At 33.6% G+C, this 22,223-nt stretch overlaps 4 protein-coding genes across 13 annotated transcripts; 3 read left to right on the top strand and 1 right to left on the bottom strand.

Moving 5' to 3' along the window:
* Window positions 1–497: 497 nt before the first annotated feature.
* On the top strand, window positions 498–4,345 carry LOC110630441. Of its 6 annotated transcripts, none has more exons than XM_021777959.2 (7): window positions 533–846; window positions 1,497–1,665; window positions 1,792–1,941; window positions 2,835–3,093; window positions 3,175–3,393; window positions 3,505–3,647; window positions 3,852–4,345. In XM_021777959.2, the coding sequence occupies exons 3-7, from the start codon at window positions 1,867–1,869 to the stop codon at window positions 4,155–4,157; spliced, it is 1,002 nt and encodes a 333-aa protein (XP_021633651.1). In that variant the 5' UTR covers window positions 533–846; window positions 1,497–1,665; window positions 1,792–1,866; the 3' UTR covers window positions 4,158–4,345. The 6 variants fall into 6 exon arrangements, with proteins under 6 accessions (XP_021633643.1, XP_021633651.1, XP_043812883.1 ...); XM_043956948.1 differs by having other exon boundaries at window positions 699–846; window positions 1,497–1,620; XM_021777951.2 differs by lacking the exon at window positions 1,497–1,665 and having other exon boundaries at window positions 498–846.
* A 2,702-nt stretch (window positions 4,346–7,047) lies between these two features.
* LOC110630419 lies at window positions 7,048–10,872 on the top strand. Of its 3 annotated transcripts, none has more exons than XM_021777925.2 (2): window positions 7,048–7,251; window positions 8,472–10,872. In XM_021777925.2, the coding sequence occupies exon 2, from the start codon at window positions 8,518–8,520 to the stop codon at window positions 10,465–10,467; it is 1,950 nt and encodes a 649-aa protein (XP_021633617.1). In that variant the 5' UTR covers window positions 7,048–7,251; window positions 8,472–8,517; the 3' UTR covers window positions 10,468–10,872. The 3 variants fall into 3 exon arrangements, with proteins under 3 accessions (XP_021633617.1, XP_021633633.1, XP_021633625.1); XM_021777941.2 differs by having other exon boundaries at window positions 7,048–7,313; XM_021777933.2 differs by having other exon boundaries at window positions 7,048–7,389.
* Window positions 10,873–13,656: 2,784 nt separating this feature from the next.
* LOC110630396 (EID1-like F-box protein 2) lies at window positions 13,657–18,356 on the top strand. Of its 3 annotated transcripts, none has more exons than XM_021777883.2 (4): window positions 13,657–13,829; window positions 13,930–13,987; window positions 15,744–16,518; window positions 17,373–18,356. In XM_021777883.2, exon 3 carries the CDS (start codon window positions 15,753–15,755, stop codon window positions 16,497–16,499), a length of 747 nt encoding a protein of 248 aa, XP_021633575.1. In that variant the 5' UTR covers window positions 13,657–13,829; window positions 13,930–13,987; window positions 15,744–15,752; the 3' UTR covers window positions 16,500–16,518; window positions 17,373–18,356. The 3 variants fall into 3 exon arrangements, with proteins under 3 accessions (XP_021633575.1, XP_021633583.1, XP_021633592.1); XM_021777891.2 differs by having other exon boundaries at window positions 13,664–13,847; XM_021777900.2 differs by having other exon boundaries at window positions 13,700–13,851.
* Window positions 18,357–18,480: 124 nt separating this feature from the next.
* Window positions 18,481–22,082, bottom strand: LOC110630415. The gene is made up of 6 exons (XM_021777913.2): window positions 21,530–22,082; window positions 21,293–21,442; window positions 20,430–20,503; window positions 20,257–20,336; window positions 19,537–19,688; window positions 18,481–18,643 (listed from the first exon to the last, which is right to left on the bottom strand). The coding sequence occupies exons 1-6, from the start codon at window positions 21,531–21,533 to the stop codon at window positions 18,585–18,587; spliced, it is 519 nt and encodes a 172-aa protein (XP_021633605.1). The 5' UTR covers window positions 21,534–22,082; the 3' UTR covers window positions 18,481–18,584.
* Between the last annotated feature and the right edge of the window lie 141 nt (window positions 22,083–22,223).

Genomic DNA, 22,223 nt, shown 5'->3' with positions numbered 1-22,223 from the left:
ATTTAAATACTGAATACTTTAAAATTTCAACTCGAATATTGTAATAGATATTTTTTTTAAAATTTAAATTTATTTTAAATTTAATTATAACTATCTAAATTCATTTTATTAAAATTCGATTCAATAGAATATTAAAAAATATTCTATTTATTATCATTCTTAATCTCTATATATTTAAGTTAATGGATTAATTTTTTATTATTAAAAATAGGTAAATAAGAATTAAAAATATAAAAATATAAACGTGGGTGTGTGTATATTTATGTATACATATATATGTGTATATTGAAAAAAGGGTAAAATAATTTTCAAATGTTTGCTTCCAGACAATGGTATTCACCTTATTTCTTTTCGTTCCTGTGCGTCTTCACGCGCATATTATCCACAAACTGGAACAGAAAAAACGTCCATGTTGGAATATCAGACACAGACAGAACTGCACGTGTCACAGCCGCAGCCACGGAAGATGCAACTATAGATTCTGTTAAACTTCAAACTAACCCCACTCGCTTTAAACTTGCTGGTTTATTGTAAAAACAAGAGCAGTTTCAAAATATGGTGGTAGGGATCACCATTTCCTCCCCCAAATCCACCATCTTGCAGAATCCAATATCCTTTAAAGAATCAAATTCTAGTTTTCTCGGTGGTTCCTTGAAGGGTCTTTCTTTACCGTTAAAACCCAGAAATAAAAGCAGGGATAACGTCGGTTTGGTGGTGGCTGCAGCAAGGAGTACCCCCTCCGCAACTAGCACCGACAGCACCAGTCTCGGCAGGTTTTATTTTAACTTTACAGGGTTTCCTTTTCCTCTTGGTCCTTTCCTCAACAGGCGTACTATAAGGACTGAGGTCAGTATCTTTGTTTTATCTTCAAGTTGTAATTTCATTCACTTGGAGTTCTAGTCTCCATCTTATTGAAATTTTCATAACTAGAGAGAAAATTTGTGATCTTATTCTGTATTAGTGTATTAATCTGTCATTTTATTCTTTATTTCCCCATATGCAAGTTGGTAGGTTTCAGATGGGCTTATATTAATTTTGCATGTATTATTGTTGTTAAAATGTGTCTGTGGATTGAACCAACATTCTTGCAAATGTCTTTTGTCTGTAATTCAACTGCTGTCACTTTTATCTATATTAACCCATAAATTATTATTAATATATGGCTTGAATTGGGAAGATGGAGAATAATTTTGTAGTTCTAGGTAATGGCTTTATTTTGGTCCTTTTTCTGAGGCAGTTTTTTCCGATCTTTTCCATATTATAATTCTCAGATGCTATGTATTTTGTGTGCCATTGCTCAAACTTACAAGTTATTGTATTCACATACCCTGGTAAGAATGTGAGAGAAGCAAATCATTTCAAACTGGATATGCGTTGCATTTCCTTTCCTTTCTGTGCTAGAGTTCTTGATTGACACAGTAGCTTTATGTTATCATCTACGCTTCAAAAGTGTCTTTGAACTGGAGATGTATGACATTGTGGCTCATTCAATGTAGATTGAAGAACAGCTGAGTATAGACAACCACAGGATGTACCAATACAAACTACCCCCGAGAAGTTAGCTAGAAGATAGGACTTATATGTGATTTCTACATGATTGATTGTGTTGTCAACTTGTTGGTGGGTTTGTAAGAAGAGTTTCATTTGATTGAAGGAGAAAACTAAGTAACGTTAAGGACAATTTTTTATTTTATAAATTAATATGATTTGTAAATACAAGTTCTGTCTTTCTTATTTCAGTTGATAAAGTTTTTTTTTTTTTTTTTTTTTTTCTATTAATGTATGTCTTAGGTAGTGAAAGGTTCCATATGGCTATTCGAACAAGAGCAAGCATTAGGCTTCAGCAGTGTGTCAACAAACATTCGAATGACAGTTATCAAACTGAAAACTGGAGGATTATGGGTCCACGCACCTATTGCTCCAACCAAGGAGTGTATTCAGGTTCTATCTTGTTTTCCAACTTTAACCATTAACGAGGATACTAAATAGTCAGTTTTGCAGTACCATTTGGAAATTGTGCACCTATGATTTTTTGTTTATTTTCACGACATTTGAATCACAACTTTTGTGCCGATCTCTTCTTTTTAATTTGCAATTCACCATCGAGTAAGGCCTTCAAAGTTTCAAATCAAATATACTTTTGAATCTCTGTTTATTATATATTTTAATCTTTACTGGGTTAGTTACTACATTTGGCTTGCACTTCATTTGAGCGTGCAGAGATGATCCTTTTAAGGACTTCCCAAGAACAGAGCTTAGAAATCAAAACACAACTTTTCTGACAGAGAACAGGCAAACCAAAAGCCTTCTGTGTATTTTTTCTTCTTCTCGCTCCCTCTTTTCTCTCGTGTTTGAAAATTTATGGCAGGAAATTTTACCTAGAGGTGATGTGCACAAAGGATCAGTATTACCTTTTGGCCTGCATCCACATAATGCAGAGCCTTTAGAAGGAGATCTGACCATCATCATACAAGAATTATCACAGCAGGGTGGTAGATCTTAACAAGAACTTCTCGTTTAATCATGCAGTCAACAATATGAAGTACCTGCTTTTAATATGAATACAACCTAATTTTCCCTCTTAAAGGTTAGAAACTAAGAAATGGGCATAAAATAGCCCCTCAATTGTTAGTTGCCTAAGAGTGACCTGAAAGAAACACCATCTAGTATTCATAAGGTTGATATTCTGTGATTTATCAAATTTGTTTAGTAACAGAATTTTTCTTTATAGTTTTTAATCCTTTCTATTAACTTTAGCTCTCCATCTCTTATTAATTCTGCTTGGTCTGCATTTTTGCTCTTGGGTGCCTCTAACAAATGGTCTTTCATTCCAGCTTGTGAAGGAGTTGGGGGCTCCAGTAGAATACATTATCCTGCCTACATTTGCTTATGAGCATAAAATTTTTGTTGGTCCATTTTCAAGAAAATTTCCACGGGCCCAAATATGGGTGGCACCAAGGCAATGGAGTTGGCCACTGAACTTGCCACTTGAATTTTTTGGGATTTTTCGTGCCAAAACCTTAAAAGATGAAGATTTATCTACTCCATGGGCTGATGAGATCGAACAGAAAGTTTTAAGCTCACCAGAAGTTGGTATGAAAATTAATTGCTCACCATAACAAACTCCATTGGGATGAATATGTTACAAACAAATTTTCTTGTGGATTGTTTCAGGAATTGGACCATATGTAGAGGTAGCTTTCTATCATAAGCGTTCAAGAACACTATTAGTAACAGATGCTGTGATTTTTGTCCCAAGAAAGCCACCTCAATGTATTAGCAAGGAATCCTTGTTAGCATCAGCAAAGAATGGGTTGGCTGTAAAACTTCTGAGTAAAGGAAAGGAGGTGCCTCAGGAACCAGTTGTCGACAATCCGATGAACCGTCAAAAAGGTCAGTCCTTTAGTCCAGTTCCAATATTAGAACCGAGTATGCTGGTGGTGCGACTGGAGAGGGAACTTGTTTTATTATGGAGAAAATGAAGAAATTTGGTCTTTGGTGCAGGGTGGGAAAGAATGGTTCTCCAGATATTGTTTCTTGGACCATCCAATCTCTTGGAACCTAATGCTACTTTTGCTCAAATGTCACAGAAATTGATTGTATCCCCTATTGTAAAGACTCTAGTATTCAGCAAAGTGCCTGAGAAGGTAAGAAATGATTCTGATGCAAAATTCCTTGTAGACCCGTTGATTTACATGATTATAAACAAACCATAGTGTCTGGAGACGATTTGCTATGAGTCATAACTGTCAAACCAAAGGAATGTTGTGAATTTTATCCGAAATGTTGCCTTTCAGTATGGCTAACATTCTTCTAAACTATGCTAATCTTTGTTCTTGTTAAAACTTCAGGTCAGGGATTGGATCGATAGAATTGCCCGCGACTGGAGATTCAAGAGAATTATCCCTGCTCATTTTGATGGTCCAATAAATGCAGGCGGGTCTGAATTCTTAGCAGCATTTGCTTTCCTAGATGACCTTTTGGGTGAGCGTGAATTTACCTGGCCTTCACTTTCTCTTATTTTCACATCACTTATGGGAAAGGCTGCCAGTTACTTCCCTCCTGATGACATGAAGACTTTATCATCCCTCGATCAATTTTTAGTCTCAGTGGGAGCTGTAAAGAAGACCGTCTCAGGGCGAAAAAGAGCAGCATGACATATAAAATTTAGCTACAGAATTTTCACCGACTTAAAAAACTTTTATGATCATTGTATAACACGTTCATATATGAATAGAAAAAGTGTACAGCTTTGAATTTTGCTGCCAACAAGTGTTTAGATATTCAGGATTGATGATACCCATAAGGTAAAAAAATAAAGCAGAAAGTTATTTTCTTCTTCTAATGCTTTGCCAGGAAAAGGAGATTCATTAAAGCAGGTACTCTTGATTTCCAACAGCTTTAACTTACCAACGAAGCAAAGAACAAAAGTAGTTGCAGGCTGGAGGACCTTCAATGGGGTCACTTTGGTAAGGCCTTAAGTTTCTAATATTCTATGCATCTATTTCACCTATGGGGGGCCTGAAAAGCTTGCAATGCTTAGCTGTGATGATATTCTCTGCCCCATTAACACGTTTCTTCCTTGTCTGTTGATATTAATCATATGCAAATTCCTCATAGAAAGAGCAGCAGCATGCTTAGGGTGCTTGTTTTGCTTGTGGCTTTGTGCTTTAGTGAATATTTATAAATGGGACAAACGTTTAAAAGCTGCTCTTTTCTTAATAATCTCTTACTTTTTTAAAATTCTCAACATTGCATTCCAACCATTAATGAACAAGTACAATAATAACAATGACAATAGTCCTTGTTTTGGTGAGGAAAGCCTCTCTTCTTATGGATAAACTTAGTTGATTATCCTAAACAATATTATATATACCTAAAACTTTGGTTGGAAGTTGGAGGGTCATGGGTCATTTCCCCAACTAAGCCACCAACTATATTGAAATTTCATTCTCACACGAGCACAAATGTAGGTAAGTGCACATCAAGCCCAAAAAATCAAAATATCAACTCTTTGTTTAATATAATTTATTGTTTAAGAAAATAATTTAAAATTTTTTTATAAAATCATGTAAATTTCAAATTAAAATTTTGTTTTCATAGGGTAACTGAAGAAGAAGAAATTTGATGTTTCGTTGTGGTCCACCACCTCCCTTTGGTGGGGCGAAGACTTTTTTGCAAACATAATCAAGACTGAAGAACATGGTAGATTTGAAGCATGGGCCATGAGAGAGTGGGTGTTGGAGAGAATCCAACGTGAATTTTTATTTTTTTTTTCTTATTTCTCAATTGTCTTTTTCTCTCTGCTCTTATCTTTTGGCCCATAACTTTGACATAAACTTAAGGCATGCTTCAATACATTGATGCAACCATCTTTGTATGTTCACTGTTCCCCATTTGACAAATGATTCAAGAAAAACATCACCTTTTCCCCATAAAGGAAGCCAAAGGCTTTATCTTGGAAAAGCCAATTCTCCACACTTTAAGCTTCTCAAATTCCAAGCACAAACCCCTTCTAATTTCCTTTTCCTTTTGAGTAACAGTATCCTAAAACTGCCCAACAAACATGACAATATAAGATATTTCTTTATTATTAAATTTTAAAAATATTTAAAAAATGTAGGATAAATAAATTTGGTTTAATATGGAAGAATGAAGAATAATTGGGTAATTAATCTAAGGAAGTTTCCAATGAAATTTCCAAGATATAATGCCAAGTCTTTGTAATATATAACTGATGAATTTTGCCTATTCAACTTTACTATGTGAATTGGAAACTGACACACCAAGAAAGGCATTTCTTTTGTTCAAGGAAGAAAAAAATAATAATAACTAGATAAATATATTAACATTAAAAAAAAATTGATAACATGGGTGACTGATTCTTAGTTTGGGTTGATTAACAAATGAGTAAATCATTAAACAACTCAAATAATAATAATTATTATTATTATTAGAAACCGACCAAACAATATTATATACAAAAGTCATTAGCAGATGTTATCCAATATCTAATTTCATATTATTTTCTCATTTTAATATTAATTAATTAAGACTAAGTATCTATTGACATACTTTTTATTATTCTCGTTTTATTTAATTAACTATTTATGGCCCATTATTTTAGATAATTTTTTATGATTCAGTTAATATTGTCTAAATTTTATAATAATTATATTAATTTTTTTTAAAAAATAGAAATTAAAGGAGATGATCTGAAATCTCAAATTTATTTAGATATATTTATTATAAAACTAAATGTGTAAATGTAATTATATTTAAAATTTATATACCCAAATTAATAAAATTAATTAATAATTTTAATTTTATAAAAAATTATAATAATTTAATTAAAATACTCTTTAAATGATTGTACTTTTTCATATATTAATATTAAATTAATTAAAAATTAATAAGAATAAATATAAAAAGTAACCGATTAATAATATATTGAAATTTTGAAATAAAAATAATTTTTAAAATTAAAATTATTGCGAGACAAAGATAATATTTTATAGTAGTTTTATATATATATATATAACTCTTCAAAATGTTTCTAACAAATATTTATTCCATCGATGAAAATTAAATTCTCAATTTTATTTAATGAAATAAAAATATAAAATTATTTATCTCAACTCTAATTAATGATATTTAATTAATAATTATTTAATCACAAATAAAAGTTAAAAAATAAACAATATAACATAATAAAATACCATTTCAAAAAAAATAATTTTATACATTTATTTTCATAATTTAATTAAATAATATATAGGATTAATAGCAAAAAAATTGATATTAATGTATGTATATATATAATAAAAAAATGTGAGATTAGTTTTATAATTTAATAATTATTAAGAGATTTTGAACAGTAAAAAACATAATCTTCTTTCCTCTTTCAGCCAAATTAAATTAGAAACTGTAATCCTGATTAGATTCCCTCAATCCATTCCTTGGTTTGGTGGATGTTGGCTTCCAAACAAAACCAATTTAAAATATCAAATACAAATATTCTCTCTCTATGTAGTCCGCCAGATGTATATAAAGAAACCTGCAACCAACGCGTATTTAGCAGATAATAGCGCACCAAACTCCGATAACTCATAAACAGTTGCTTGCACGATCTCTCAACTCCTCAACCAAAATATATAATCAATGACTGAAGCAAACCTGATTCCATAGATTTCAGTTACCTTTTTCCTTCGCTTTCTGGTAAAGGACAGTTGAAGTTTTGGCACAGCAAAGGTAACAGATACCTTGCTTTTACTTCTTTCTATTAAAGCTCTCTCCTTTCACACGAAAGCAAGGTGGGTTCTTGTTTCCAAATGGGTTAGCTTCAAAATGGGATTTTGGTGATGGGTTTTTGTGTACTGATTGTTTTTGGTGCGTTCTACCACTTGTTCTTTCTTTTTTGGTTTTTCGATTTTTTTTGTAAATTGAATTTTGCTTGATATGGTTTTTTTTATGTTAGTTACGTTCTTATTTGGATTCTTCTCTGTTCTTAGTTTGATAATCATTGTGTTGTGAGTTTTATAAGATTTAGGAGTTTTAATTTTGTAGCCTGTTTGGTATATATTGATTTGCATCTGAGATAAATTCTCCTAATTGCCGTTATGCTAATGCATATGGTGAGAAGTGATTAGAAGCATATGGTGTTTAGAGATAAATTTCAGTTTTCTATTCGCTTGTTTGAATCAGCTTGTTCAAGCATATCTGTTATGATTGCTAAGGTTTCTGTAATTGACTTTTCAGAGTTTTGGTAGTTTTCCATCTCCTTGTTCTAGCATACAAGTTGTGACCAATGATGTGATTTATATGCTAAACTAAAATTTGTTTGTTATACTAATTTATCGTGAACTTAGCTTCAGGCTGTTATTCATTCCCCCTTGTAGATAGCTAACTCATTTGGTTAAAGCTTTCACAGTTCTTGATTATTTGGCTTTTAGTTGATCCAATCCAAAAGGAGACGGTGCTTCCATTTTCCCGTCAAAATGGTCACAACCATATTATTCCCGCTTTCCATTTTCCCCCATTCTTGCTTTAGATTTTTACTAGACATCCTGATAATCACTAGAGTTTTGATATTTTAAGTTCAAAAAATAGAATTATTTGAGGAGTTCTGGTTATTTTTCTATATTCTATCTCAAACCTTGTAAAATTATCACAAATTTATTTAATTCACACCTCATTAGAACTGTGATAATAATTCAGTATTAATGACATTATTAACATCCAATGGTGCATATGAATTGATATTGATCTCAAGAGTTACATGATTGTTTCTTCTCACCAGGCTGAGGATGAGAATTTGGACCAGTTTGAAGTTGTTTTTAACTTTCCAATGTCTTAGGCTAGGATGCATCTAGTTGAATTCTTTTTCTTGTCAATATTAATATTAATTTTCTGAATTTTGTTGCATTAATAATCCAAATCCAACACTATGAATGGCTATGCTTGGTTTTCAGGATTGTGTATTCCATCCATCGTTTCTGTCCATTTTGTACCTAATTGATGGCAAAGCAGAGCATTGCTCTATCAGTGACCCCCAATTCAACAGAGTCAGATGTAAGTAATTCAAGAAGACACTCCATAGGAAATGCTGGTTCTTCCAGAAGTGGAGATAATGTTCTTCCTCATTATCTCCGAGCTTCTACAGGTTCCTGTCATGATTTCTGTAAATATGGGAAGAAACATGCATTTGAGGAGAAAGCAAGGCCTCCATTTCTAAGGAGGAATGCAAAGAAACCACCTGATGAACAAAAGTCAGTAGAGTTTCAGCCAGAGAGAAATATGACATCAAAGGATAAGCACAAAATTGGTCACAGTACTCCACCAAATACTCCAGAGATCATGAAGGGGGAAATATCAAAAAAATTACTCAGCAGACGAACTCCTGCAATTAGTGAAGTTGTGTCTGAGAAGAAGGCATCATCAGGGGTATTGTTGACAAAGTCAGCTGACAGGCAAAGTCCTGTGTTGAGGGAAGTTCTGGCCAAGAAGAAGACAGTGGCAAAGGACATGTTAACAAGATCAGTTGACAGCCAAAGTTCAGTATCAAGTGAAAATTGGGCTGAGAAGAGGAAGAAATCAACCCAGCAGAGGAAGAAGACATCAGTGGTCGAGCTCAGAGCTTCATCTGAATCTAAAACTCGTTTATCCCCAAAAATAATAAAGCAGGAAATATCATCATCTTCTGAAAAACCGGACATCTCTTTGAAACATTTTTCATCAAAAGTTAAAGAAGAAAACATGTCTGCTAAACCGGTTAGTTTTCCAAAGCTGAAAGTATCTTCTCCTGATTCTTCAAGGGTATTCAATGTCAGAGAAAACAGAGACAGTAAAAGAGGGCAGAGGATAGTGACATCAAAAATAGCTATAAAGAGAGAACAGACACACCCCAGAGCTTTGTTGTCCTCTAAAACTTCCAGTGGTGGAAATGCAAGAGGACTGGCATCCGCAAGAGCCTCCTTGTCTCTCAAGTCTTCTCCCAGATTACAAATTTCTCCGCGAGTTTTGTTGTCCCCTAAAACTTCCGGTGTTGGAATTGTGAAAGAACTGGCATCCTCAAGAGGGTCTTTGTCCCTCAAGCCTTCTCTCAGTAGGGTTGCAAGCCTAAAAGCAAGAAAGCATAGAGGTTCAGAAATCACACCTCCTCTGAAGAATAAGAACAAGATTGGCAAGGCCAATCATGAGCATGCCAATGTTAAGAATGCTGATTTCGACCAATCCACTGAAGGACTTAACAATGATAATGATGTGGTCCAAGAGAAAACATTGTACGTCATCCAGACAGAAACTGAAAACAAAAATTTGGAGTCTGATCATAATAAAAATCATTCTGCTGAATCATCTCCACCTCCAGTTCAATCAGCCAATTCTCCTATCCTCCCAGAATCTCCAACGTTTCCATCTCATAATGCAGAAGATGAAGAGGAATCTGAGTATACTGTAACTGAAGCAGAAGATGACCCTCTCTCTGAATTTGATGAAACCGAGTATATGGAAGAGGCTGATACTTTGCAACGGGAACACAAAGGATTTTACAAGAAGGGTAGGATGGTTCCTTCTCAGGATAAGGATGACCAACCTGTGAAATTACGGTTCAGGAGAGGAAAGGTGATTGAAGTTCAGACTAATCATAATGGTCCTAGGAGGCTCAAATTCAGACGAGGAAGAATGTTGGAGGAGAACCGAAATCTCAAAGCTGATGCCCAAAGAAGCTTCAAGAGGAGAGGAGCTGAAGATGCAAACAGTGAGAAGCCTAATTCAGAAAAGGTGGTTTTGAAACATCAAGATCTGCATGGAAAGAAAGACGCGCAGGGCCTGTTTAATAATGTGATTGAAGAAACAGCTAGTAAGCTTGTTGAGACCAGGAAAAGTAAGGTTAAGGCCTTGGTTGGTGCTTTTGAAACAGTAATATCCCTTCAAGACAGCAAACCACCTTCAAACGCTGTCTCTTGAGTTGGAAAGCAAAAAATAAAAGAAAAATAAAATTTATGAAAGTCAAAAAAATAAGACAGGAAAAAGAAAATGATTTGAATTGAATGTTCTTTCATTAACAGTCGATTGGTTTTTGCGAAGGATTGGCTGGAAAATAATCCTGAGCTTGTAAGGAGAGAAGTGCAAGTTTACAAGCTTATGGAGCATTTGAAAGGTAAACTGCTTCTGTTTACATTAGACAACCTGGATGTAAAGTTTGACAAGAAGTCCTGTGAGTATTGATCTTGACATGGTTCCCATATGTTTTTGTTGAGGGTATGCATCTTCTCCCTTCTAAACTATAGTTAATGTGATTGTTTTCTATCTGTGAATAAGACAAAGATGTAGTTTGATCAGGAAAAGAGAGCTGCACAACCATTTTTATCCTTGTGTGACTTGGGGGATTTTGCTTCTTTTTTTTTTTTTCATTTAATTTAATGACTACTCCTGCTTTGGTTGATTACCTTTTCTTCATGATTGAATCTGGTTGTAGTTTATTTTGATTTGTTATCACACAATGTGTTAACAGAAGGCGTATCAATTAGCAAATACTTGTTGCATTTTCCTAACAACATCAGGGAACCAATGTATGTAAAATACCATATGTAGCAATTTTGCCATTAGATTTTCTTTTATCAAATTCTCTGTCTGTCTACTAGCCAATAAAAGGGTCATTGCTTCTACTTGTAGATAATTTCAAAACATAAACATTCCTATTATGTTTTATCCAATTTGTGTTTGAATGATCCCTCCTTTTAGGGTAGACAAGGTAATAATTTATGACTCTTGATTTTGACCTATTTTTGTTTGTGAAGTTCTGTGCCGGCTTTAGCATGGCAAAAGAAATCTGACTAAAAGAGAAATCATTGTTTCTCTTACCTGTAATGAGCCCTTATAGTCTTGAGGAAACAGTGAAGACTTGGGTGTATCCTACAGCATGTGACATGAGTCTTATTTATGAGAACAGGATATGGGACCTGAGTTAAGCAAGCAGTGTCCCAATTCAGTAGGTACACCCACCTTTCCCTCAAAGTGGGGTGACATAGCACATCAACCTTTTAGTAGGAGGATGCAGGGCTTCAATCAACAGATTGTGGTAACAGAAATAAGAGTAAGAGCCAGTTTGGCTCTTTAAGTGGCCTTAATGCACAGAAGCTGAGGCCACTAATCTTTGAGGATCTCATTCTTCTTCTTTCTTTCCTCTATTCTAGATTTGAAAATTACTTTTGTAATGTGTTATCTTTCATTAATTATGTTCAGTATGTCAAGCTTAACTTTTGGCCGGTTAACCATCCACCCATTACACTCAATTTTGTTAACATGAGAAGAAATTGGAAATGGTCTGAAACGTGAATTTTAGTAGTGTGCGGTACCGGAATATTTCGGAAATCGAAAGTAGATTATTTGAATTTTTTGGAATCAGAATTCGAACTAAATTTTGGTATAGTTTCATTTTATATGTTTTCGGTTTTAATATCGATTTTTTTTTATCGATTTTTTTTAATTTTAATTTCGGTATAATTTTCAATTTTTATAATAGAATTTAAATTTGAACGAAATGATTAAATATTTTTAATATAATACTAATATTTTTATATCAAATTAATAAAACATGCATTTTAATTTTAAAATAATATTAAATAATCATAATATTATATAATAATTTTATTTTTTAATATAAAAATAATGTTTAATATAATCTATTTAAATATAATAAAATATAATTAACGAATTAAATTAGTTGAATTATACTTTTATAAATTTTTAATAATGAATTAATGACTAATATATATATATATATATATATATATATAACTATCCATAATAATTATAAATACATATATACACATATCAATCTATATATAATTATTTTTGTAATTTATATTTTATTAGTATAATTCTATTAACATTAACGTAGTAAATATACGTAATTTATTTAAATAAAAAGAATTTTAATTAATTAATTAAATTAGTTAAATTATACTATTATAAATATTTAATAATTAATTAATAAAAAAATATAATAATTTTTGATGAATTTCCTTAAAAAGACATTGCTCTTTAAGAATATATATAATAATAATAATTATTATTTTAATTATCATAATATTATAAATAATCATTATAATAAAAATAATTTTATTAATAATAAAAAATATTTTTAATATATCATAAATAATATAATGATAAATATTTGATTTATATACTTCAATCAACAATACAAATTATTTTCATCGAAATTGGCATTTAAATGATTATTGTACTTGTTTACATTGTTATGTGAATTTTTAATTTTAAAAAATTTATATTTTCACAAGAGCCAAACAGAATTTATCTTTTTTCCATTATTTTAAGTAAAATAGACATTAATTTTATAAAATTAAATGATAAAAATATTAATTTGATTACTTTTTTATTAAAATTAGTTGGCTATTAATTGAAATAAATCTTTAAAATTAAGTTACAATTATAAAAATGAAAAGGTTTATTGGACTTTGTGTCATGTCAACAATTATAAATAATTATGAGCAAGTTATTTTTTAAGGTTTAAATGGTTATTTTTAATTTATTAATGCAGATTTAATGAAATTAATATTTTAAATTTAAATAATTATTTTAAAAGGTTTAAAAAATTAAATAATTATTTTTAACCATTCAAAATTCTATGAAAACATTTTATTTAACTAAGACTTAAAAAAGTCCTTATTTCTCAAGTTGAAGAGTTATAAAATACAAGGATTTAATTTTTATAATACCTGTAGCCAATGAGGGGATGCCAAATAAGCAAAATAGTAGCAACCCAATTATGAACCCGAAAAATATGCACCAGACACGTGGACAAATTTCTTAGGGTTTTAGAATCTTTCTCTGGACGGTTCACTGCTTTGGCAATTTACAATTGGCATTTCCCTTTCAATGTCCCAACGCAAAATATTTAATTACCCACACTAAAACTGGCCGGCTACACTTAAATCACCTACTGTCATTTTTGCCATAATCTCCCCCAATTAGTTTTTGACACATCATACAAGCTAGTCCCCGTCATCTTCCATGCCAGGACACCTCATTATCCTATCTCTTACGTGATGACGTGGATTAATAATATTTGTCCTTGTTTTGAATCACGGACAAGGATGTAACTTTATTTTGACAAAAGCAAGGCTGTAAGCCTTGTCAGTTCATGTATTATTTTTATTACCATAAAATTTTATTTTTTGGATACATTGAAACCGGAAGCGTTCTCTGCCATTTCTCAAATTCCATCTCTCAGCTTTCGCTCTGTATCCGTCTCAAGCGTTTTATATTTTTCTTTGGACGAAAATATCCTTCTGGGGAAAGCCGAAGTACTCTATTTTTAGCATGCAAGTATTTATCTTTGATTTTTTTGTTGGGATTTTGTTGGCTGATAAAACACTAATATGTTTTCGTTTTTCTTTCATGCAGAGGTTTTCCCTTTTAAGGGTTTTTGAGGTTATGAGGAGAGGATACTTCTTTTTCTGAGGTGAGAAATTGGGTTTGTTTCGAAGAAATTATGATCCAGTCCAGTCTTAGTGTCTTTGTTCTTGTTTTTCAGTTGATTTTGATGTGGGTTAGGGTTTTTTCAGTTCTTCATTTTCAGTGCTGATTTTGTGTAATCTGGTGAATGCGGGTGGTGGGTTTGTTTTGAATTTAGTGAGTATCAAATTTTGAAATGGGTGTTATCAAAATGCGTTGAAGTTTGATAGTGGATCTGAAGTTTAGGCACTAACTGATATGCAGTGAAAAATCTTCCAAATCTGACTATGTGATTGAGTTGCTATGGATGCTGGTATTAGAGATACTTTTGATGCTTTGAATGGATACTAAACGCTAGTAGTGCTGCTGCTGCTACATATTTTTGTTTATTTCCCTTATTTTTTTTCTCACAAAACAAATGAAGGAAAGGAGATGGCATATAAATTTTTCTAGGAAAAAGGTGAATATGTCAGTGTCATTATTTAAAAAAGTGCTTCTGAGTTCAGCCGCAACCACGGAGCAGCCTTGTCTCTTTGTTCCTGTTGTGAACTGGGGCAGCTTCTCTTACTTTTATCTTTGAAATTCCATGGCTGGCGATTATAGAACCTGAGTACTACGATTCTCTGCTTAATGGGTTTAAGCTCTTCAAACGGTTTTAGCTGTTGGGGCAAGTTTGAAATGTGAGAAATACCACTGGCATGAATTTCCGGGGAAATGCAATAATTTGAGATTTTATTGAAATTGAAGTCTAGCCAGTAGCTGCATGAGTGCATAAAGCTCTCAAATATTAACAATTCATACAGGCATGTTACAAATTTAATAGGCTTGTTATGAAATAAGGGTGGTTGAACTTTAAGATCAGTTATCATTGAATAAATGGAAACTACAAAAGAAAATGAATTTGTGACTATATGGAGGCTGTTACGACTAAAGTGACAGTTAGCTTTCTTATTTGCTAGATCCTGCAATTTTATTTTTCAATATTGCTATCTGTGTATGTATTTATTTCAATTGTCATTAAATGACTACAATGTGCTCAAGTATAATCAAATTTGAGTCTCACTGAATTTAAATTTTTCTACTTTTGTTAATTTTGCCTATTTCTTTAATGAACATAATAAATGTAATGACTAAAGACTTGAAATTTGAAAGCATTTAATTATTGTTTGCCAGGTTTAGTCCAGGAACATGTGTTGATCACTTTACCTTGTAAGATGCTTTAGTTTGAGTCTGTGGTGCATTATGTTATTTGGATATCACACATAGGCCTTTATTCAGTCAAATTATAAAATTTTCTAGTTCAGTAAATGATCTTGGCATTAAGCCTCATCATTATGAAATCATCAGATATACCTTTTAACATTATACGATTGAAATTGTTTGGCAGTTTTTTAGCTTTCTTCATATTGTCATTTCTTGTTCTCCTATTCTGAACACTGGCAAGGTTCACTTTATTCAGTTTTCTAACAACTAAATGGATTTATTTATCCTGGAATCAGATAAAGGTTTTTCCAAAATAAAGACTGATATAGGAAGCATATTCATTACTTGTTTTACTTCGATTCTGAGAAATTTGTGGACTTTGGTTTACTCTTTCCATTTGCACGTGTCTATGTGTGTGTGTGTATATATTTGTCATGGGCCTCGACTGTTTGGTTGATATTTGAGAAATTGAAACTGCCATAACTATGATTATAGACTGTTGATCCTTATGGGAATCTGCAACAACAGCTTGGTATTATTGTTTCTTTCTTTGATACTAGGTGGAGACCATGATTTTAACAAAGCAATATCGTTGCATACACTCGTCAAGCTGTCAATGCACAAAAGGGCATCTAAGTGAAGATGTGATTTTTTTAGTGTTTCAGCAGCTGAACTGGAACCCTAAATTGATTGCCACTTTGTCATGTGTATGTAAATGGTTTGATGATTTGGCCAAGCGAGTGCTATGGAAGGAGTTTTGCCGGGCAAGGGCTCCAAAAATGATGCTCGATCTGCAATCTAGCGGAAGTCACAGTGTCGATGGGAATTGGAGAGCACTTGGAAAGTTGCTTATTTACTGCTCAGGATGTACCAAGGGTGGCCTGTTCAATAGCATTCAAATCCCTGGCCATTTTGTTTACAGGACTCGGTTTTCCAGGACTTCAGGGAGGAGCTTTCTTTTGCCACAATGCAGAACAGATGTTTTATATGTCTCTGACCCTTGTGAACATCTTGACCAAGGGGAAGAAGGTGATGTTGGTTTTTTCCGTGGAATTTTTAAGTCATTTTCGATATCAAAGGTTCGGAAGATGCTGATTAAAAGGAAAGCTCAGCTTCATCCAACAGAGGTATGCCCCTATTGCAAGGCAAAGTTGTGGAGCATGCTGCAAGCTAAAATGATACCACAGAGTGCCAGCTGTAGGTTGGGTGCCTATGAAGATTGTGTTGAATATTATGTGTGCCTCAATGGACATGTGCTTGGAATCTGCACCCTCTTACCCTTGTCTGATTCAGAAGAGGCATCCGAGTTGGAGTGACAGTTGGCATAGAAACAAGGTATCATCCTCCACCAAGCATTTCTTTTGTTGTTGAATCAAAATATAGTAACTTTTAGGAGCCCTTGAAAATGGCAAGCCATTCAAGTGAAACAAACTTTTGTTTTGGAAGCTGGAAAGGCTGGTTTCAGTCTTTTGGCAGTCTTGGTTAGTCAAAAGAATTTGAGCCCATTTACTGTTGCCTTATTCTGTTGGTTGTTTATTTGTTGCATTTCATGGGCTCTCCAGTCAGAAGTATAAGCAATTATAGATATGGTCAAATGAATATATACTGAATTAGAAGGATATAGGACATGGCTTCTAATTATGGCAAAAAGGGATGTTTTACTTTTGTGCCAAAAAAGAATGGAATGCTGATCTTTTGAACGAGATACATTGTGTTTTGCATTATGTTGAAGAACATTTGGGGGAGAGGTGGCTGAACAAGACATCTATTCTCTGTTGAAAGTTGACATCTAGATCTTAAACCTTTGAATAACTAGCAAACTATTGGTGAGATGTTAAATCAAATCATGCCTTCTGGTGGTCCAGAATGAAATTTGACAATAATATTGAAACCCCTATTCCGCTTGGTAATAGCTGAAATTTAATCCTTTTAACAGTAAGAATGAATTGTGCTAGGACAATGCCGATGGGATTTGATCTCACATAACCCTTTATTGGTAGTCAGTAGCATGTATAATTTCCTAATTCCTAATTGAGGGAAATGATAATTTCTCTGGCAATGTTTGGTCCTTGTCATGCTTTCTCTGCTATGCCCAGCTCTCATATTACGGAATAGCCCACAGAGCAATTTGATGTGCTTTTCTGTATGAGAAAATTGTAACTGACAAAATATTTGTCCTTTTCTGACAGTTTCTCATTGTTGGCATGGATTTTGCTCAACAAACGTGGGTGAAACACGTGGTAGGCTTTTGGAGCTTTGCTGAAGCTGAAACCATTGCCATCTCATCCAAAGTTTCAACTTCACTGCTTCCCAGTCTTACCCTGGCTAAATTTTTCATATTGAATGAAATGGTTGGAGCTGTTTCTGACCATCTTGTTTTAATCATCTATTTATTGCTGTGAGCATAACTACTGTGTACATGTTATGTATGCACCCACATATATATTATATATATCTGCGGAGCAGATAGATATCTACAATCATTCACTATCTGTTTATGATTAATTAGTTGCTTTACTTGTTTTTATGAAATTTTAATACAATTTAGAATATTTAATCTTCAGACATGCCATTGGCGGATGGTTTATTTGCATGAGTTTCAGAGATGCATACAAGCCATTGTGGTAAAAGTGGTTGACAGGAAGTTAATGTATCTTCTCGAAAACAGCCTGGTCGTTCTTATTTATCGCTGCTGTGAATAGTGTGTTCTGTATTGCTCATCAACTTGTATAGGCTTCATTTTCCTGTCATCTGTTCTTGCATCAAAATCTGAAAAAAAGAAGAAAAAACAAACTGCGAGGGAAAAGAATGTGAAAAGTAGACATTGGTTTCATATATTCAGAGTCCTGTAATAACCTGTTGGATCCCGGACAAGGAAAGAGAAGGTGAACCGTGCTAAGTGGAATGTCTGTTTCAGTTGATGTAAGGGCGCAAGTATCAAGAGCACTGGGCACTTGATGCAAGAGGTCGACAATGTAGGGCTCCTTATTCATCCCAGTTTAGTATTTGTCCCAAAATTTCCGAATTCAATCGATCACTATTTCTTTCATTTCTTGACCAATGGTGTTTGTCTGTTACATTTAATTTTGTTCAGAAAAACAAGTGATTGCAACTCTGATGACTGGTACTGCTTTTAAAATATTTAATGCCGTGATAAGAGTTTTGTTTATTGAGTTTCTATTCTTTAGTGGTGTGTTATGAACTTCCAATTTATTAAATCGTGGATTTATTTAATATTAAAGTGAAGAAATGGGGAAAAATTTTGCACATGCGGCATTAAAGCAAATAAAAAAGAAGTGCATTGCATATTTCATTACCCAATATTTTTTTTTAAAAAAAAAAGAAAAAACCCTACTCTAGAAAAGTAATATAGTAACAGTCACATGCATATATTGACTGTTTCATTGCTTGTCATCGGCTTCGAAGTCCAACCCTGATATCTTCATTTGCCCAATATTGACTGCATGTTTCAAACATCAGCAAGCAGTAACAACCAGCTTCAAAGAAAGTCACATAACAGATCATCGAGAGCACGGATCATGCCATTATTGCAAAGAAAGAGACAGTATTCGTGCGTGTGTGTGTGAATACAAAAAGTGAACTGTAATGGCCAGTTTTCCAATTCTTTGAACCTTAACCCAACCATTGACATTGGTTAACTGATTAACCAGTTAATTGGCTTCAACAGCTTGGTTAACCATTGAGGTTTTCAATAAGCCCTATAGAAAATAAGCTAATAAAATGCCATAATTAACAAATAAACATCAATAAATTAGATATTTTCAATAGAAATCATTGTATAAGAGTTTCAAGTGATAAACTAAACTGGAACCAGAATTATAAAGTAATCACACCAAAAAATATACATGCGTGTCTGCATGTATGTGCACACGTGCGTGATTTGGCTTAGTTAACCAATTGGCATTAAAAACCATAACAAACCTGATCACTGGCTTTCTAAAATACTCTGAACATAAAACAAACCTAAATGATTCAGTTCTTATTTTGTGGTTCAGTTTCAACTGGTTGGTGAGTTTTGTAATTTTCTTTGCCCGCTCCTAATATAAAGCCTTAGTACACCAGCCAGAATGGTCTATCTAGTTGTGATCAATTATGAGTTTCTATTCCAGAAATACTCCAAATAAATGATTGTATCATTTGTAAGATTTATATCACAACGTGGACTAACACTGATATAGTGTTAATGTATAAAATATTGCAGCACGGAAATAGAAATAACCTTTTCAATAAGTAGATCTAAACGAGAGTAAACTAAGCAGCTGGCCACACAGAGCAGGAAATGCTAGTCAATAAAGTTTTCTTAAAAAATCAAATGGTTTGAGAGTTACTTACCAACAGCATCTAGCCCAGCTAATTTTGGCATGAACTTCCTGATATGCTCTTCTGCAGCTTTCTCAGCTTTCAGTGTCTCACACTCGAATGAAACAAAAATCTTTTGCTTCCCATGCTTTTCTTCTGCCATAGCTACAATGTCCTCTTCCCAGCTGTAAGACAGCATGCAGAACAAGGAAAAAAAAGGCTGAGCAAAGTGATATGAGAACTACAGTGGATGCTTGCCTACTGCTAAGACCCAAAACAACAGAGGTGAAACCTAAATTGAAATTGGCTCATATGGGATGAAGCATAACCAGTAATTTCTGAGATTGAAGCTTTTTAACTGCTATTCTGTTCAAACTGTCTGATCACATGATTTTTCTGATATACTGCTTGTATCGACCTCTTTTTCTCTTACAGGATAATAATTTCACTTATGGAGTTATGGACAACTTGAGAAATAAAGAAAAAGAAATAAGTTGCATCATTTACAAACTGAGCATGAAGCACGACATACAGTAGCCTTAACATAAATTACCAGTATAAACAAAATATCACAAAGTTTTCATTCTCTCTCTCTTTTCCCCTGTTAAGGAGTGCAAACGGATTTATTTTTTCATTTGTTATCATAGTACGACTTTTGCCTACTGATAGAGGAAATTACTGTAGATGCAAGAAAACAAGTGTTATAAACATTTTAAAATCAAGTAGTAAAAGTGTAAAACTGAGATGGCTTACCCATGAGCATGATCAATGTTATGGAAGCGAGCAGCATCGTGACCTCTACACTCAACAATAACAGCTTTTTCTTTCCCACGCTGTCATACAAAATAAATAACATATTACAACAGGGTCATAATAGGGGGAAAAGGCAGGAAAAAAAAAGGAAACAACTGCAAACAGCCCCATACATTGTAGTCAATGATTGTAAGCTTGATCAAGCGATAATCCTCGCCCCTGCTGCACTCTCTTTCACAAGCCAACTCTTTTCACCACAGAGAAAAAAAGGTTCAGAGAGGAAAAAAAAACTTAAAAAGAAAAGCCCCTATTTTTTCCTCTTCTTTTTCTTGAGCAAGAATCCCTACATTTTTACTCTGGTAGAATGGCATGTACCCATTGAATTTTGTTTTAGTAAAAGACAAAATGATGGAGAAGTGAACCTATTCATAGCCAAGCACTATCCAAATCCCAATACTACTTATAGCCAACATTTCTAGCAGGAAGGCTCACACGTCAAATACACTATACATAACCAAGCTTCTTGAGACCAGAAAATCCATTTGACTGAAGAAATCAAAGCTTTCAGCAATTGTAGCAGTACAGCATACACAAGCATGAGTGTGGAAGCATGAGCACTTATTAAAAGTTGGAATGCTCACTGAATTGATAAACACATGTGCATATAAATACAAGTAAGCACAAGGAACTCTCAGAAGTAGAGTAGCGTGACAACTAAAGTTGCAAAGCTGCATTTCATCTTGGTAAAACTTTTACAGGTCTCTACTGATAATTGTCAAAATAGGACATATACGACTGCATAATACAGAAGGAACATTTTTTTTTTTGACACAATCAATTATATGGAGAGAAATGGATAAAATAAAAAATATGAAACTCGAGGCATCACTCCAAGTTCGTAAACTATTCATAAGCCAATGCACCTGTACATATTCACTGCACAAATGCATCCTAAGGGTACCATCAAATTTTCATCAGCGCTTCCTAAAATATTTGTTGCAAACAATGCTACAAAAACCAAATATAGAAGAAGTACCAGTGCCATGAAGACCATAGCAAATGGATTGGGGAAGCTGGATGAAGTGGCCAGAGATGGACCCACATGGCAATAATGCTATTGATGCCACTCCTTCCTTCACCTCCTCCACTTTCTCTCCATTTGATTCCACTTGCTCTCCTCCTCCTTCTACAGACAGACGGACATATGGTGTAAAATGGTCAATTTGGAGGAGACCCTTTTAGAAAAAAGAAAAAAAAGAATGAATGAACTTACCCATCACTTCGAATCTCTCACGAAACTATCCTGTGTGACGCAGCTTGCCAATTGATAATCGCCGTTCTTCTGTCGCATCGGAGGCAAAACACAACTTTTGCTGAATCCTAAGAAGTCAAAACGCTGAGTTTTAACCGGAAAAGCTACGTCAATTGGACGTGTGGAAAACGACTTTCACTTCGAACATCAAGCCATTGGACAATTAACTAGACGACTAGTCGTTGATAATCATAAATCTTTGAACTTGGGTTTTCTCTTGAACGACATGTCATACCAGGGACCCCTTTTCATACAAAACGATGGTTGAATTGAATGCATAAATTGGCGACACAAAAAATGTACTCTCTGCACAGTTTGATAATATATAAAGACAAATCTACTGCGCTCATTTTGAAGATCAAGAGTAACGGAAGGGCCAATTTTCTCTTGTTTCGACTTTTCGGAAAACAGTGGCAGAAGTTGCACTAGGCTTAAACATCTTGAGATTTGGTGTTATCAAATATGAATTAGATAAATAAATCACAATGTTCCAAAGCTTGTGGAACCAATTAACCAAGCAATGAAAGCTGGGTTTCAGCAGCCAGAGGGTATCTGGATCAGTTTTAAGTCGCTGGAAGGCTAGCTTTTGCTGAGGAAGTGGGTCATCAGATTTATCATCAATAATTGCTAACACTGGCTATAAATAACTATTGTA

This window comes from Manihot esculenta, chromosome 1 (assembly GCF_001659605.2).
Source record: "Manihot esculenta cultivar AM560-2 chromosome 1, M.esculenta_v8, whole genome shotgun sequence".
In the NCBI taxonomy this organism is placed as follows: Eukaryota; Viridiplantae; Streptophyta; class Magnoliopsida; order Malpighiales; family Euphorbiaceae; genus Manihot; species Manihot esculenta.
Note: the sequence above shows the minus strand (reverse complement) of the source record. Positions and strands in the feature narration are given on the sequence as shown.